This window comes from Hyaena hyaena, unplaced genomic scaffold, assembly GCF_003009895.1.
Source record: "Hyaena hyaena isolate Hyena2069 unplaced genomic scaffold, ASM300989v1 scaffold_11, whole genome shotgun sequence".
Classification (NCBI taxonomy): domain Eukaryota; kingdom Metazoa; phylum Chordata; class Mammalia; order Carnivora; family Hyaenidae; genus Hyaena; species Hyaena hyaena.
This window is the reverse complement of record NW_024080643.1, coordinates 4,333,582-4,351,295: the sequence shown is the minus strand read 5'-3', so window position 1 is coordinate 4,351,295 and position 17,714 is coordinate 4,333,582. Positions and strand designations below refer to the sequence as shown.

The following is a 17,714-nucleotide window of genomic DNA, read 5'->3' as shown; positions in this document are numbered from 1 at the left end:
CTCTCCCCCTTCCCCTGCAGCCTCTGTCTGTCTCTCTGATCTAGGGACTGTCCCAATCTGCCAACATTATTAGCTTTTGACCTAGGGGCTACTGTGCGATGCACTAAGAACTGAGACATGAGATTAAATTTGAGAGTCACACATTTTGGGTCAGAGCACGGGGATAGAATGTTCCAGAAGGGGAAACCTTCCCAGGAGGCTCTGCGTCAGTGCACTAAATGCATCTAAGGAAGGAACACAGAGGTCAAGATGGGCATTGGTCAGCCCTGAAAGCCCTTATTAAACAGACACATAGGATGGTTTAATTGTTTTTAGATTTTAGACATTTTTTTTTTTTTTAATTTCAAAGAGAAAACGTGGGTGGGGGAGAAGGACAGAGGGAGAGAGAGAAAATCTCAAGCAAGCTTCATGCTCAGCGCAGAGCCCAACACAGGGCTCAATCCCACGACCCAAACCGAAATCAAGAATCAGATGATGCTCTGGCTGACATTTAGACTTCTATGTTAGGTGTTCGTATCTACAAACTGAGATTTTTTTTAAGATGTCACAGTTTTTTAAACGTTTAAGATTACTGAAAGCTATAAGGGGTAATATTTTAATGTTTTTTTAATGAAACAATTGCTTTCTTAAGGATGTTATCTTCAAATTAATGGGAAAATGGACATTTGCACAAATTAAATCACAGGTGTTGGCTTCTGCATCATTAAAAACAACTTACAAAGTCCTGTAGACCAAATTTTGGTTAGTTTATTTCCTCTCTCTCACCCTCTTATGTGAAACACTCAGATTGGAAGACTATTTTAAATGAAATTCCAACCCTAGTTGGTATTTCCTGGTTGAGGGTTAAAAGCAAAGAAGAAGGCACCCAGGGGGCTCAGAGAGTTAAGTATCCGACTCGGTTTTGGCTCAGGTCATGATCTCACAGTCTGTGACTTTGAGCCCCACATCGGGCTGTGTGCAGACAGCGTAGAGTCTGCTTGGGATTCTCTCTCTGTCTCTCTCTCTCTCTCTCTCTCTCTCTCTCAAAATAAAGAAAGAAACTTAAAAAAAAAAAAAGAAAGGAAAGAAGAACATACAAAGCTTGAAAAAAGGGGGATGGGATTCAGCGTTCCTGCTAATTGTTAATGATACCTTTCACATGTATCTTGTGCTTCGGAAATGTTAGCCCAGCTAATTACACCATTTGAACAAGAGGGATCTTGTGATCTTGTCCAGGTCAGTGTTGACAACTTCGGTTCTGCTCATATGCAAACAACATCACCTTCACCCGGGAGTTTGTCGAGTGCACATGTCTGCATCACAACCTGTATTTTTACAAGTGCTCTAAGTGATTCTGGTGCTCACTTAACACTTTGAGACTCACTGACCTAGGCCGATGGTCTTCAAACTTCCTTTTCTGTCATAGGACTTTCTACGCGGAATAAATAAATTTGAGAGTCCGATTAGTAAATGCGTTTAGTGAATCGGGTTAATGAGTAAGTGTTGCGGCTCTAGTTGAAGTTCTCCTGGGTGCCCCCGGGTGGAGTTTCTGGCCTCTCCCCCTTCACCCCGCTTTACAAATGAGGCTTCTGGGCTCTGAGAAGGAAGGGATTTCCTGAAATTTGCTCAGATGATATCGCAAGTCAGAATTCAGAAACTCGTGCTCAGACCAGGGCTTTTGTAGCTCAGATGAATTAATGCATGATCATTAATTCTAGAAAAGCAGTTACCAAAGGTCTATGTAAGCATTATAGTCAAAATAGCTTCAGAAAGTACATTTTAAAATTTCAGGAACACCTATCCTGTGAAATTAGATACTCCAGGATACTGTATTTTTTTAAGTCTCGAAAGGAAAACTTATTTTTTTTTTTTAATTTTAGGCTCTATTGTGTTCGCCAAAAAAGTAGGTAGAATATCTCTCCAGTTGATTAAAGATCTTTGATTTTATATTTTTGTTCATAAGGCACTAAAATAGTTATGGAAGTGTCCCAAGTGCCTAGCTTAGCTCAGATGTGGTCTGGAATTCTTATTATATGGGTTGAATGTACTATATGCTGGGAACACTTAAGTGTGACATGTGATTCCAGGTTACAAATTAAGATTAAAAAAGAGCTGGTTTGTGCTTCGTGGCAACTTGGCCTACGAAAACACCACGTATTGCTGAAACGTAATGGTGCCTATTCCGTTCAGTGGAAATTAGCTGTTTGACATCTGTTTTGAACCCCTCTTGTGTGCTAGAAATGTATTTTCTCAAGGCATCGCAGCCGAGGGCATACTAAATCCTTGATGAGAATTTGATGCCTCTAAAATGCAGGGATATGATTCGGTTTATATATCCCAGTCCGATTTTCCCTTTATTCTTGCTTTTTTGGGACAGAGCAGCTGTTGGACTTGCCTAGAGTTTGTTCAAAGCCATCAGAATCATGACTTGACTCGTTTGAGATTCAAAGCCCAGAGTGGCAAATGCAGTGACTGTGTGTGACTTGCTACTTGTCTCCTGTTGGTTGGCTTGTTGCTACACCCCCTAATTTAGAAAAATAACACAAAACAAAACACCTTTAACATCAAAGAGAAGCGTGGCCTTGTTTAGTGGCTTCCCTAAGCCACAGCCTTCCAGCCTCCCACCGCACCGTGTTCTTGTGGCTGAATTTCTGCTCTGCAAACTCCCCTTTTGCCCTGCACACCTCCCTTTGCTCTGAATCACTGCAGGTCAGCTGCCAAAGAGACCAGCTTACTTGATGACTTGGGGGGCCAGGAGAGTCTCAAGGAGTTGTCGCCCCAGGCTCCCCACGGGGTCGTGTGTCTGTCCTATGTGCTCCTGTGATCTGCCAATGGATACAGAAGAGTTCAAGATCTAACACTTGATTAAACGCCACAGTGAAGTTCGACTTCAGTGAGTGAATGACTGTATTTGAAGAGTGAGTGCTGTAATCGTGGGGAGAAGGGATCAGTGCAGAGGCTCCCAGACTCTGCATTCACTGGACCATAGCGGCTCAGTAATTCCTTTGCAAAGCCCCTAGCGCGAGAGAGAACACTGAGAAATTTCTAATTGTGAGGGAGATAAGGTCAAACAATTGAAGAAGCCTTTGTGTGCTAATGAGCTGTGAGCACAGAGCCCGACGCAGGGCTTGAACCCACGGACCTCGAGATCATGACCTGAGCTGAAGTCGGATGCTTAACCGACTGAGACACCCAGGCACCCAGTAGACATTTGAAACAATCATGGACATAGCTGGAAAAAAATAATACTTTGTTTCACCCTTAACAACCCCAATCACTCACCAAGGCTATGGCATGGTGCACCTGTTGAGCCTTGCACAACTTCTCATACCTTGAAGTGAGTATGACTGTTGCACCCCTCATTTCCTATTTCCTATTGATTTCTGCTTTTTATCATAGCAGCCGTGAAAACTCGGCTTCACAAAGATATGTCATAAAAAGGAATGTAGCATGATCTACTATTGGAACTGTGAGCTCCTTCAAGCTGGTATTTTGTACTACTCCCTGGTTTTCCCTTGAAAATCAATAATTTCCCGCTGCAGCCCAGTTAGATGGTTTGCAGTTCTCAGATGTGTCCGATCTTTTCCAGCAATTGAAGTTTCGCAGATGGGGTAGGAGATAACATTTGTCTCACACTGGCAAGTTAACATAATGACTTCACGTAAATATATCAGTCATCTCATGAGGTGGGCTCTCATTTTCCCCATTTCATCGATGGGAAGACAAGGACTCAGAATTATTTCTTCTGTTTAAATAGTATGGCGAACAGTAGGTCACGTTATTTAACTTTGAATCCTACCTTGATGTCTCTGTACCATATTGGACCTCTGTTTCTCTTGAGCTTAGAGATGAAATGGAATCCCATTTTGTAGCAGATTAGAAATGTGGGCTCTGTCTGCCCATCAGGAGTTGAATGAGAGAGGAATGTCAAGGTCAGCCCTTGGCTCCAAGTAGCCCTTGCAGAAATGTGGAAGGAAGAGCTAAGGTTTCTGTCTCTGTCTATTAAAATTGCTTATGTCTAGGTGACGGAGGGTCAGTGACAAACAGAGTAAAGCTTCCAGTAATTTCACGTCAGGCTGCATTAAAGTAAGTCTGGCATCTGCTACCAGGGAGATGGTGATTCTGTTCTGTTCTGCTCATAGCTGTCTATGAGCAAGTCCAAGATCATACTTGGAAGCTATTTGGAAGTCCTGATGCATGTCTGTCAACAATGGGTTGAGGACCTGGGACTGTTGAAGTGGCAGACCCCGGACTGTGGGAGGGAAGATGGGATGGGTGCCTTCCTAGTCCAGCCTTCCTGACATTTGAAAGAAGAGTTATCTTTGTTCTAGCCGAATGCAGAAGACAGAACTAGTGCTTTGAAGTAGGCTTAGGTTATCAACCACAAAAAAGAAGTAATGATGGTTTTTAGTGGTTGCAGTTGCCCTAGGAGGCAATATGCTCCCATTGTTGAAAGCCACCCTGAAAACGATTAAGGAGATAGATTATACCACGTGGCTTCTAAAAGCCTTTCAACCCATAGATTCTGTTTTTCTCATTTGCTAAATTTCATTCCTTTGAGCGAAGGCTTCCCGAGTACCTGGGCTTTACGTTCAGTGCGGTCTCAGCAGACGCAGATAGGTCTCTGGGTTGGTAAAGTTAAATGGAAGGTAAATTTTAAGTTTTGCGCAGAAATCGATGTTTTTGGAGGTCCGGGGTGAGATGAGAAGTCACAGTCCTACTGAGCAAGTTCTTGAGTGTCTTCCAGTTTACATGTACAGAACCTATGTGGGTGCAGGCCTCTACCTCCAGGAGACCCGGACAGGCCTTTTAATGTGTGTGTGTGTGTGTGTGTGTGTGTGTGTGTGTGTGTGTGTGCGCGCGCGCGAGAGAGAGAGAGAGAGAGAGAGAGAGAGAGAGAGTGTCAGTCAGTCATTGAGTTCACGCATAAATTTCGCTAAGTGACTACCAGCTTTACCAGTTCGGAATTTAAGATAAATCAGTCCCGAGGTACTAGTAGTTTTGTCACATCGTTGTATTATCTGGTCTTACGCTCTGAACAAATACTTCATTATAATTACATTGCTGTGTTTTGGAGCCCACAGGTTTATCTTGGGTCTTCTTCCCAGATGACTTGAGGGCTTACAAGAACTGGCGCCCATCCTTTGAGTCCTTGCGGAAACAACCCCTCTTCTTTCAGGGGCTGCCCGGTCTTCCTCTGGGCTGTGCTTCTGCCCACTTCCCCGTTGGTAGACCTTCTGTCCCGATGACCCCCCTTCTAATCCTTTTGCCTTGATGCCCTTGAGACAGTGTCTCGTCACTGACGTGGGGGAGGGAAAGGCGTTCTTCTCCCTTACACGCCTCCTCTTTGTGCGCCCCTCAGGCTGGGCCAGTTCCCTTCCTTTGTGCGGAGGCACATTTCACACACAGTTCCCTCGCCATCCTGGGTTGTGTACCATCTCCTAAGACCTCTGTAACTCGCTTCCCTGCCTTTATCTTGGGGAGGGGGGGGTGGCACATGTGCCCCTGGGGAGTTTGCACAAATGTTTATCGCCGGACAGAGTGGTTACAAACGGGCTGTGTTTTAAGTTAGTTTTGACTTGTGTGTTTCAGCTGTGAAGTTGGCAACCACTTGAAAGCCACAGGCCACTGTTTTCTGAAAGCTTCTTTGCGCATGAGCAGAAAATGGATGTAGTGGATTTGGAAATGGGCCAATAACTGCCCTTTTAATGCAGCTAAGTGTCGATTAAGGCTGTTGGCTCTGGAACGACGCATCCAGTCATCATCTCTTTCCTCTCTTACAGAGTGTCCCCCCTGCAGAAGTCCGAGATAGTGGACGTGGTCAAGAAGCGGGTGAAGGCCATCACCCTTGCCATCGGGGACGGGGCCAACGACGTGGGGATGATCCAGACGGCGCACGTGGGCGTGGGGATCAGCGGCAATGAGGGCATGCAGGCCACCAACAACTCGGACTACGCCATCGCGCAGGTGGGGGGGCGGTGGGCGGGCGCTGAGGCCTCGCGCGGGTGGTGGGGCTGCGGGTGCCGAAGCCTCGCGTGGGTTGCGGGGGTCAGGGGTGGGGGCGGGCAGGCGCCGAGGCCTCACGCGGGTCAAGGGGCGTGTCGACCGCCGTCCCGTCCACCAGCACAGGTGTCCCCTGGGCACCGAGGCCTGGCCGGTGCTCGACCGTCAGTCCAGCCCCGAGAGCTCTGCCACCCTCCTGAGGCTGTCTAGACACCCTGGCCAGAGAGTTTGGATTTCTCTGCAGCCTTGATCTTATGCAGTTTGAAGGCCCTGCGCTGCTGGCTGTTGCGGTTGTTGCGGCTGCTGTTGCCGGCGGGGAGGTTGGTGGAGCCTTCTGTGCTCCTGACCAGGCGTCGTCCTGACAGATAGGCCTCTGATCCTGCCGGTGATGCTCTCTCGCCCTCAACGCCCATCTGCGGCGAGCCCTGTCCCCTCCACCATCCCGTGCTCCGGAACGGCCGTGCTCACAGCCTCACTTCTCTACCATCCCCATCCCAGATCTCTCTCCTTCCAAAAGGTGCTAGAACACTGTCTCATCAGGCATGTAAGGTCAGGGGAGAGCAGTGGTTTACAGCCACCAGCCACCCTCTCTGTAGCCACAACCAGGGTGCTGCCCAGAGCTGCCTCTGGGAGATGAACCCCCCAGGGCAATAGCAAACAGCCTCCTGGCATCAGGCCAGGCCGTTCCTCACTGGATCATGTGTTGCCTGCAGAGGTTCCTAATGTACTTTGTAGTTAACCGGACAGATGACCTGACGATGAAAGAAATGTTTGTTCCTCAAAGATGGCCAAAAACGGAAGGAAAATAGCCAGCCTCCTCACCTTAGGTGTGGCATCATCTAGATCATTTGCCCTGCTTGATCATCCAGAAAATCTAGCCCTCACCACAGACACTGGTCATTTCCTCCTGTCTGCAGGTTACAGTCACTTGTCATAAAATGCCTGCTCGTTTGGTGGTTTAGCCAGTGTTTTGTCATTTCAAGTTGTGTGTTAGCCTTAATCACGTGAACACAAGTAGTAATGGCCTTTTCTCCCTTCAAGCTGAAATCAGGGGCTGCATATAAAATGTGAGAGAGCTTCCAGCAATGCCAGGGCTGCAGGCTGGCCCGGCGCAGCGTTGGGGCTCACCTCCCCGGAGTGGGCTTCTGCATTAGATCACCTCTCAGGTTCCCTCCCAGCTTGTGGTTCTGCAAACACAGGCAGGAATTTGCCAAATCCTCCTGGCTCTGGAAAGTACATGAGATCAAGCTTGTTTCTCTGTTGATTTCAAGTAAATCCTCAAGGTAATTGCTAAAGTCGGTTGGGGAAGGAATTCTGATTTTACAGGTGGGAACACGGGGGCTCCTTCACATTAGGTAACCTGCCTTCGGGCTGAGCACCCGGGGTCAGAGAACACCAGACCTGCCCGTGACCTTGGGGGACCAGCCCCACACACCTGCCCATTCACTTTCCGGAGTCAACCACTCCGAGGCCTGTGAGACTCCCGCTTCCTGTAGTCTGTCAGCAACTGTGGTTGTTATACACCCCAGCATTATTAAATACTTGAGTTATAGCATCATGTGGCTGGAAGGGACCCTTAGAGGTTTCCTAGGAGTTCCAGGCAAATATTTGTCTGTCTTTTTCTTTAAAATGTCTGGGGAAGGGAGATTCTATGACCTGCTTTATTGAAACTGTGCACTAACAGGCTGTGGAATCCGGAGCAGTGATTGCTGTCTTCAGGTGGAAAGCATCAAAGCAGGGTAGGGAGGGGGAGAGAGGTAGAGCGAGGGGTCTCCGTGCCCTTCCGGTGTAATAGCCACCGCCAAGGGAACTGATGCGTGGCCCCCGGCTTCGTTGTTCCTCCTGCCCGTGATTAGGGGAGGGGTCCCATGGCCTCCGGCACCCTTGCTCCTCGCCTTGCCCCTTCCCGCCCGACCTGGGCCTCTGCCACTTTGGCGAGGCGTTAGAGACACCCCGATTTGAGGCGCGCCCTTGCCCCCAGCGGAACGACAAACATGTCTGGTGGACGTTAACCTCTTGCGCTTGGTCTTTTTATTTCACGTGGGTGGATGAACACGTTTTTGCTCGGATCTTTGAGGAAGTGCCCCGGAAGGCTGTGCACAGAAGAAAAACAGGGAGCTCCCAGGCCCGTCCTTGGCGGGGAAATGACTCAAGAGGCCAAGCTCTGGATGCACTGCTTTTCTGCCTGCCTGCGCTTTTATCCACAGAGCCGGCCGCCCGTGTGCTGCTGTCTTGCCCGTGGGCAGCCTGCGCTGGGGACTGGAATCCGGCGCCTCCGCCCTCGCTGCCGCTCTCCTCAGGACAGGGCTGTTCCTGCCCCCTACCTTCTTAACGTTTTTTGGACGACCTCATGAAAATAGCATTTTGATGTAGGAGATATATATGTATATATATTTCCTGAAAGCAGATGGTCGCAGCGCTCCAGTTGAGCCGTTCCGGATGACTCCAGCAGATGTTCTCTGTGCCCACCGAAGTTTAACATCAGGGGGTCCAGGTCAAATGCAAACTTCCTTTTTATTTGTTTAGCCAGCTATTTTATGATTCCCCAATCCCCCTTGGAATCCTTAATGAGCTTTTATGGGGAGTTTTCTTTTTCCATATGCACCGACTCCTGGCATTTCGAAGTGGCCATTTAGCTCTCAGAGTATGTAGTGGGGTGACCGCCTCACCCCCATCTCCTGGGAGATCTCATGAAACGTGACATCGTATCAGGTCTTTAGGGCTTGTGGAGACTATTATGTGATTTCCTCTTGAAAGAAAATGTTTGTTTTTTTTTTTAAATACTACATTTCTAGTCAGAGATTTTCTTTTCTACAGTTACATTTAATTTCAAAAAATTTTTTATGTTGTATTTATTTCTGAGAGAGAGAGAGAAAGAGGGAGAGCACGAGCATGCAGGGGAGGAGCAGAGAGAGAGGGACACACAGAATCCGAAGCAGGCCAGGCTCTGAGCCGTCAGCACAGAGCCCGAAGCGGGGCTCGAACCCACAAACCGTGAGATCACGACCTGAGCCGAAGTTGGACGCTTAACTGACTGAGCCACCCAGGCACCCCAGTTAAATTTAATTTCAAAAGTGATCAGAAATTAATAGGCAGTTTGCCGTATCAACAGAATTTTTTTTTGCATGAATCACTCTCTACTTTAAAAAATATTTATTTATTTTGAGAAAGAGAGAGGGGAGGGGCAGAGTGAAAGAGAGAGAGCGAATCCCAAGCAGGCTCCACGCCGTCAGTGCAGAGCTCCTTATGGGGCTCAGTGTCACAGACTGAGATCATGATTTGAGCTGAAGTCAAGAGTCAGACGCTCATCTGACTGAACCACCCAGGTGCCTCTCTACTTTTTAAAATTTAAGTTTAAGTAAGTTAACATACAGCGTAGGATTGGTTTCCAGAGTAGAATTTAGTGATTCACCACTTACATACAACACCCAGTGCTTATCCCAACAAGTGCCCTCCTTAATGCCCATCCCCCATTTAGCCCATCCCCCCACCCACTTCCCTCCAGCAACCCTCAGTTTGTTATCTAGAATTCAGAATTTAAGATTTATGGTTTGTCTCCCGCTCTGTTTTTATCTTATTTTTTTCTTCCCTTCCCCTACATTCATCTGTTTTGTTTCTTAAATTCCACATATAAGTGAAATCATACGGTATTTGTCTTTCTCTGACTTATTTCATTTAGCATTATGCACTCTAGTTATGTCCATGTTGTTGCAAATGGCAAGAATTCATTCTTTTTGATCATTGAGTAATACTCCATTGTGTGTGTGTGTGTGTGTGTGTACCACGTCTTCTTACCCACTCAGTTGATGGACATTTGTGCTCTTTCCATAATTTGGCTATTGTTGATCTAGCACGGCTATAAACACTAGGGTGCGTGTGCCCCTTGGAATCCGCATTTTTGTATCCCCTGGATAAATACCTAGTAGTGCAGTTGCTGGGTCGTAGGGTAGTTCTCATTTAAACTTTTTGAGGAACCTCCATACCGTTTCCCAGAGTGGCTGCATGAGTTTGCATTCCCACCAGCAGTGCAAAAGTGGCCCCTTTCTCTGCATCCTCGCCAACGTCTGTCGTTTCTTGAGTTTCTAGTGTCTGTGGATAGTCTCAGTATAGCCTGATGATCTCTCCTAGGAGAACGAGGCTGAGGACCGGGCTGTGACTTGGGAGTGGGAAACTCAGGGTTTGGCCTGAGGCAGCTGAGGGAGACCTCAGTGTGATACAAGGCTAGTCAATGTGTAGAAATTGTGAATCCAAACAGGATTGCTCCTAGTGCTGCATTCATACCCCAGCACGACACGTCCCCAAACCAAACAACAGTGAAGAGTCAACCTCACTTCCTTCCCTCTAGCTCAGTGTTCACTTTGGGGACCTTTGTGAGGTAGGACACAGAAGGCAAAACCAGGCTAAGAGGAGGGTGAGGGGCTAAGATTCCAGTGATGCCCGAAGACCTCCTGCCCCAAAGAAGGTTCAAATATTTTCTTTAATATTGGGGTATCGCTCAACATTTCAGATGGCAAGAGCCTTGACATCACCGTCAACTTCAGATCCGCTGCTTCTCGGTTCTTTGTTCTTCTTGACTGCGTAGCACTCCAGCAGAAAGTATGTTGTCCTAGTTGGAAGCAAAACGGGAGGACACAGTGAGTGTAGAAGTGAAGGGTGTGTGTGTGCGGGAGCCCCTGAGCACCTCCGTGCACGTGTAGTTGCTTTCGACCTGCAGGCTGACCGTGGAGGGAGCTCATGGGTATATGCGCGTCCCTTTTGTCAAAACGGTAGTGGTGCACCGGTGTTGCTGTCCCTTGCTCCTGAAGTCACCATGAAATCTGATTGAATAGAAGCATCTGGTTGCTTTTCTCTTCTTCCAATTCAAGTGGTCACCTTCTCCTAAGAGTTGAGCCCCCCACCCCCAAAAAAAGCACTTATGTAACAGAATGTCATGAGAATAACCACTGGAAGTCTACCCTCACGGCCGGGGGAAAATAATTAGGTAGATTTAAGAGGAGATTGTCGTCTTCCCTGCACCTGAAAGCTTTGCCTTTAGTTTTTCTCGGGAGTGAGTGGTTTTCCTCGGGTGACCTGCGCATCCGCACGCTCCACTTTCCTTACTACTGTACCCGTCTCCCAAGGCTGTTCCGTGACCAGATTTCCTGAATGGTGGACCCTCCTGAACATGGCTCTTTTCTCTTTCTCAGTTTTCCTACTTGGAGAAGCTCCTGCTGGTTCACGGCGCCTGGAGCTACAGTCGCGTCACCAAGTGCATCCTGTACTGCTTCTACAAGAACGTGGTCCTCTACATCATCGAGGTGAGCAAGGTTCGCCCTTTCCTTGCGGGAAGGCCTTCACATATTTGAGGTAATTTTAAGAAAGGCTCTTGTTGATGGAAAATTAAAGGTGGGTGGGACCTGTGGAAAGCCGTGACACACGTGACCTCCTGGAAGCGGGGGGCACCTTGCAGATGGAGGTCCTCAGGCCGAGTAACGGTGCAGGGGGCCTTGGCGTCTTGCCCAAGTGGAGCGTCGCTGCCGCTTGCATCCCGTACCTCCCGGGGTGGTCAGCGCCTGGGCCGCAGATGCGTGCACCTTTCTTGGTGGCCCCTGGGACATTTCCAGGCCAGCCAGGCATCTTTCTCTTCCCTACGATGAAAGAGCCTGATGTGTTGCTATTTTACTCATGGAACGTCCACGTTACCCAAGCCTTGATTCGTCACTTCTGGGATAGTTGGATGATACGTAACTAAATGGGGAAGGTTTGGGATTCAGCGGGGAGTAAGCAAATAAGGTAATTCAAAATACCTCCTGAACTCACTGGGTTGCGAAGCTGGTTTTCAAGATGTTGATTCACTTGCAGGCACACTTATTTTGCTTGTGAGAGGGACTAGCGCAGGAGAGGGGTGAGCCCAGGAAAAAGTGGAACGGGCGCTTTCTGGTTGAGCTCCGTGGGAGCACCACCTGGACAACTGTGCCGCAGGGGGTGGCTCTGCGGCCGTCGGGACTGATAGAGTTCCAGGTCTATTTAGAAAAGAGGAAGCAGGCGGTCACTCCAGAGAAATAGAAAAGCAACGTTAATACGTATGGTGGTAATACCGCATTCTGTTAGGAGTTATTTTGTGTCTGATTTCTCAGTGCTTGGCAGAAATAATAACCAAGGCATAGATCAGCTTTTCCTGATGCGGCTCTTTAATATCCTCAGCTCAGGAAATTTAACAAGTGATTTGACTGGCCATTTCTTTACCAAGTTGTCTACCCTTTCCTATCAGACATTCAGGTCAAACGCAAAGGTTCCCATCACTCACTCTGTAACTGAACTATTAGTGAGTAATTTTCCTGAGTTGTGCAGGTTGTTCACTGCACAAGCCTGCCCAGCCGAAGGGGTAAATGGGGAAGAAATGTAGGAAAACCAGGAAAAAGAGATGCATTTTTCTAATTTGCACAAAGGCAGCCTACTCGCCATGTTTGCTACCATGTGCTGTAATGTGCAGCTCAGTCCACGCCAAGTAAGAACCTCTAGGTGTCTGGGTTTTATAGTTTCTGCCTTCCTTTTGTCTGTGTTACTATTAATTTTTTTGGAAGGGGGGCACTTAACTATGTTCTTCTGTTTCTGTCGCAGTTTTTTTTTTTTTTTTTTTGCCTCTGCAGTAGGGGTCACTCCTGAATGTCACTCGGGGTCATAGATAATCAGTGCTGTGGCCTTCAGGAGAGTGGGAGCCCCTGGCCCACACGCCACCCGAGTTTTACATGCATTTTCAGCTCCCATAGCAGTTGGCTTCACAAGGGCTCTTAATAATCTGGTTTTCCTCAAAATCAGCAAACTACAGATAGTCTAGACTTCTTATCAGGATATTTTACATGAAGCCCCCAACCCTTAGGCTTCCCAGAACTTCTCCTGGGCAGGGCTGAGTCATTCACACCTCCTGTCTTGCCTTTTTTTTTTTTTTTTTAACTTCAGTAGGGCTAAGGATGAGAAGAGTACAATTTTTGTCTGTCTGGAAAATTCTTTCTGGATCGAAGCCCTGAAAAATGCCATGTGTGTTCCTTAATTTTTCCATTCTGGCTGCACCATAGCTGTAAACACTCTTTAAAAAACATTCTTGAGGGGCGCCTGGGTGGCTCAGTAGGTTAAGCGTCCGACTTCGGCTTAGGTCAGATCTTACAGTTTATAGGTTCAAGCCCCATGTCAGGCTCTGTGCTGACAGCTCAGAGCCTGGAGCCTGATTCGGATTCTGTGTCTCCATGTCTCTCTGCCTCTCCCTCACTCACACTCTGTCTCTCTCTGTCTCTCAAAAATAAATAAAGGTAAAAAAAATTTTTTTTAAATATTCTTGCTAACATTTCAAGACGAAACAAAGTCTCCGCCGCTCAGATCTCCATTTTCTACTCAGTATTTCTTGGAGATTTAATTTGAAAGCCAAGAGAACAAAATCCTCAACTGAGCCCGGACAGAGCATCGAATCAGTGCAGCGGCAACACGCACTGCAAGTGTAATTTTAAAAACGGGAACTTTTACTGTGTTTCAAACCTAAAGGTCGAAGATTATCGTAATTTGATTTGCTCCTTTGCAGTAGACAGTTTTGCATTCTTGGGGTCACCTTATAACTAGCTGAGACTGAGTTCTATTAGGTATTTATTACTCTCACATGGTTTCCTTGTAGCGGGAGGAGAAACCCCTTGCAACCACCAGAAAGTTCTCCTCTTAAATGCCCTGTGATCATTGTAACTATCAGTCATTTAAAAACACAGGCTAAAAGCAATTTGGCAGAGAAAAAACCTGCTCAGGTGAGCGTGCGCGCGTGTGCACACACACACTCACACTTACAGAGTCTTAGGCGTTATCTTGAACATCATTATGATTTGAGTTCCCCAAAAAGATCGTACGGAAGACCTACGAGCCTGTGATGCTCACCTGTGACACTAACCTATAAAACTTGCTTTTTCTACAGAACACACAGCTCCTTCCTCACTTCCATACGGAACAAAAACTGAACGTTCCCTCCACTCTCACCCGCGGCTCTCTCCGGAATATTCTTTCATGACCCTCTTCTGTGTTTGCGGAGATGTTTACATATACAAGCAGATCACTGTTTTTGCACACGTGCTCGACTGGTCTGTAATGCGGTCTGCAGCTCATGTTCTACTTAACACTCTACTTTTGGGATCATCCCCATCGTGACATACAGGTTCATGCTTGGTATGTCACAAAATGGCTTCTTAATCTATTTAGCCACTCCTATATTGAAAGCATTCAAGTCCTCTCCCTTTCACACAGCAAAGGCCTTGTGGAATAACAGCTTTCCCTTCATAGGCCATAAGTAGGCCATAAATATTCTACTGAAATGATAGTGATCTAATTCGAGCATGGCCATCACGGTGCTTTGAAGGTCACATGTGATCAGTTTATATATCAGTACCACGGGCTCCTTGCTGACAAACCTTAATGCTATTTGACGTGTCTCATAAAATTTATGCAGGCCAAAGTAACCATTGGTTCAAGTGATTAAAAAATAGGAACAAAATGATGGGGTCAGTGATTTCATGGTCACCCTGTTAGTAGGCAAACCAAAAAATACATAAACCTTGGCTCTCCGTTCCCTCCGTGATTGCCTTTGTTGAGTACTTCTTGCCCGCATGATAGAAAAGACCACCAGCTCTGTCCCGTCGACCATCTATAATGCAGCCAGGATAGGCTTTCTGAACATCCAGTGGCTGGCGCAGTTTCTGCGACACAGGCTCTCAGAAGTGGTGGCAGCAAGTAAACAAATGTCACTGCCCTCCTCAGACCAGCAAGGGAGGGGCAGAGGGAGAGAGAGAAACAAGCAGGCTCCTTGCCCAGTGGGGAGCCTGACGCAGGGCTTGATCTCAGGACTGTGAGGTCATGACCAGAGCAGAAATCAAGAGTCAAATGTGGGGCACCTGGGTGACTCAGTCGGTTAAATCTCTTACTTCGGCTCAGGGCATGATCTTGCAGTTCACAAGTTCGAGCCCTGTGTCGGGCTCTGTGCTGACAGCTCAGAGCCTGGAGCCTGCTTCTGATTCTGTCTGTCTGTCTGTCTCTCTCTCTGCTCTTCCTCTGCTCTCTCTTTGTCCCCCAAGAATGAATAACAAAATAAATTGATTAGGATGACAAACTTTATGTTGTGTGTGTTTTACCACAGTTAAAAAGAAAATGCTAAAAATTTTAAAAAGAACATCGCAAGCACCTTGTCGATTTCGTCGCGTGGAGGGAGACAAAAATGTGTAACCAGAACTGTATGCTTTGGAAAGCTCATTGAAGGTTTGAAAAAGAAACTTAGCATGAGTTTTGTTTTGTATTAGCAATTAAATGCTCAGTTTGTGGCTGTGACCAGAGGGACCATATTTCTCAGAAGGTAAAATTCTCGCATGGACCAGACCGTGCAGGACGCCCTAGCCTTCTGGGGCATAGGGTTCCAGCCAGCTAGCAGGGGTTCATTCCTTGTTGACCAGAGGTAGGGGGCGGAAAAAGGGATAAAATTAGCGAAGGCAAGGAGATGGGGCCGGGTGGGATGTGTGAGCGGCCAGAGAAGGGGATCTAAATAGCTAGATAGGAGTTTTATTGCTATTGAAAGCCAGGATTCCTTTTCTGTCCTGGAATAAGCAGGTGACATGGTAAAAGCAATTCCAGAAAATTTGTATGTCAATGTGTAGGGCAGATGGCAAGCAGAGACCTTTAATGTAATTGTGTAGTTTTAACCTAGAGCATAAATCATGACCCTTATGTGACTATTTCCCAGCATTCTTTATGAGCAGAAAGGAACAACTGATTTAAAAAAAAAAAAACAAAACTGGTTGATTTCGACAATGGTAGACATTTACCTTAATTAAATCTAAAGATTAGGGGGGGAAATTCGTATGCATTTTTGAAGTCCTTGTGTGACTGCTTGGTGACAATTCCCAGAGAAGGGTTGATTAAATCCTTTAAAGTTCCTATGCTGTTTAACAAAGTAGGGGTTCATTATTCAGAATTTCCTGACTAGAGTACCAACATAATAAAGAGTTTCAAGGCGTGACGGCCTCAGCATGTTAAGCATTTACTAGGTGTGTGATGGTCTGTCCTCAGATTATCTGAACCCCAAGGGACAGGTATGTTGGGAATGGAGGAAAGTTTCAGTGATAAAAATTTCAAATAGGAAAATAATAGGGAAGTAACGTGTTTTAACCTACATTTCAAAAAATTATGATACTGATCCATTATATACTTTGATGTATAACGTTAAGAAAAGACACCAAATCATATTTGAAATAGAGGAGACTTTGAAATTGCTTATTATTATAATTATGATGGTGATTAGTTGGTGGCTCCTAATAGACTAATAATAACATGTAGGTATTGATATGAAAAATGAGAATTTTTATACTACTTAGAGTGTCTACTTATTTTTGGCAACATATATAAGAAATTTTAATGTTTTCTTGGGGTCATTAAACTGGTATGGGATACTGGCCAGGAACTGGGATGCGTATTTGGCATGGAGGTCTGGAAATAGGACTGAATAAGACAGATTTAAACCACTGCAATTTGAGACTGAATGCAACTAACAGAATTTTGTTGAAAGCTAATTAAGACTTGTCAGTGTCTGACAAGCCTAAAACGAACCAAAAGCCTGTGCTCAAAACACTCCAAAATATTTACCAGCATTTCGTTTTCTGTACCCTAAAGCTAAAACAGTAAAATGAATTATGGTTCATGTATAAACTCCCAGTCTCATCCAAAATATTCTCAGAGAAGTACTTTGAATTTACTTTTTCTGAAAACATTACATAATCTCTTTGGTTGTGATACAGGGTTTTTTTGCTCTTGGACCTCAGAGGTTTGGGAGGGGTTGCTCCACTGTTTAGATCCTTATCATTTGAAAATAATAATATCTCAGTTACTTGGAGGTGGCCCCTTCTTTCATTTATCATCTGACTAGCTTCTTATTTGTGGAGCCTTAACTATGTTAATGTGCGAAAGATGCTATGGATTTGGTCAGCTGCCTTCCCAACTGGCTTCTGTTTCCCAAAAGTGACCCAGACTGCGTCGTAAATGGGGCGAGGAAGGCACTGGCTTCGGGTAGATTGTGCTTTAAATGTTAGAATCAATGAAGGATAGATGTTTTAAAACTTTAGGGGTGCCTGGGTGGCTTAGTCGGTTAAGCGTCCGACTTTCGCTTAGGTCATGATCTCGCGGTTCGTGGGTTCGAGCCCCGCGTCGGGCTCTGTGCTGACTGCCAGCTCAGAGCCTGGACCCTGTTTCAGTCTGTGACTCCCTCTCTCTCTGACCCTCCCCTGCTCACGCTGTCTCTCTCTCTCTCTCTCTCAGAAATAAATAAAACATTAAAAAAAATTTAAAAAAAACTTTAAAATATCATCCAAGAACATTTCCTCCTTTTAGTTATAATGCACGACTTAAATGCACCTGGAAAACCATGTATTTCATCCTTGACACATTAAGAGATCTCTTTCTGGTGAAAGACCAAATCCCCGATAGCTAAGCTTCCCTCTTACGTCCTGTGCGTCTGCCGTGTCAGAAGCGGCTTTATGTTTCCTGATACAGAGTCCTTGTTGGTGGGGCTGCACTGGAGTCATGAGCTCGAAGCTAGCGTGTTAATAGGTGAAGGTGAATTGAGACCTATCGGTACAGGCTGTGACTTCATCAAATGTGAAACCGCCCGTTTTCTCATAAAAGCTTTAAGCAGGTGCTGACTACCTCCTCCGTGGCAGGTGGAATGCTGGGACCAGGGGCCC

The 17,714-nt window shown here is 46.4% G+C and overlaps 1 protein-coding gene across 5 annotated transcripts in view; it reads left to right on the top strand.

The window, feature by feature from the left end:
• Positions 1 to 17,714, top strand: part of LOC120247599 (phospholipid-transporting ATPase IB) — a 583,538-nt gene that overhangs the window by 346,907 nt on the left and 218,917 nt on the right. For all 5 annotated transcript variants that reach the window (XM_039255602.1, XM_039255593.1, XM_039255610.1 and 2 more), the window contains 2 exons: positions 5,763 to 5,946; positions 11,169 to 11,279. In XM_039255602.1, the coding sequence (XP_039111533.1) occupies positions 5,763 to 5,946; positions 11,169 to 11,279 (295 nt within the window). The remainder of the gene's footprint in view (positions 1 to 5,762; positions 5,947 to 11,168; positions 11,280 to 17,714) is intronic.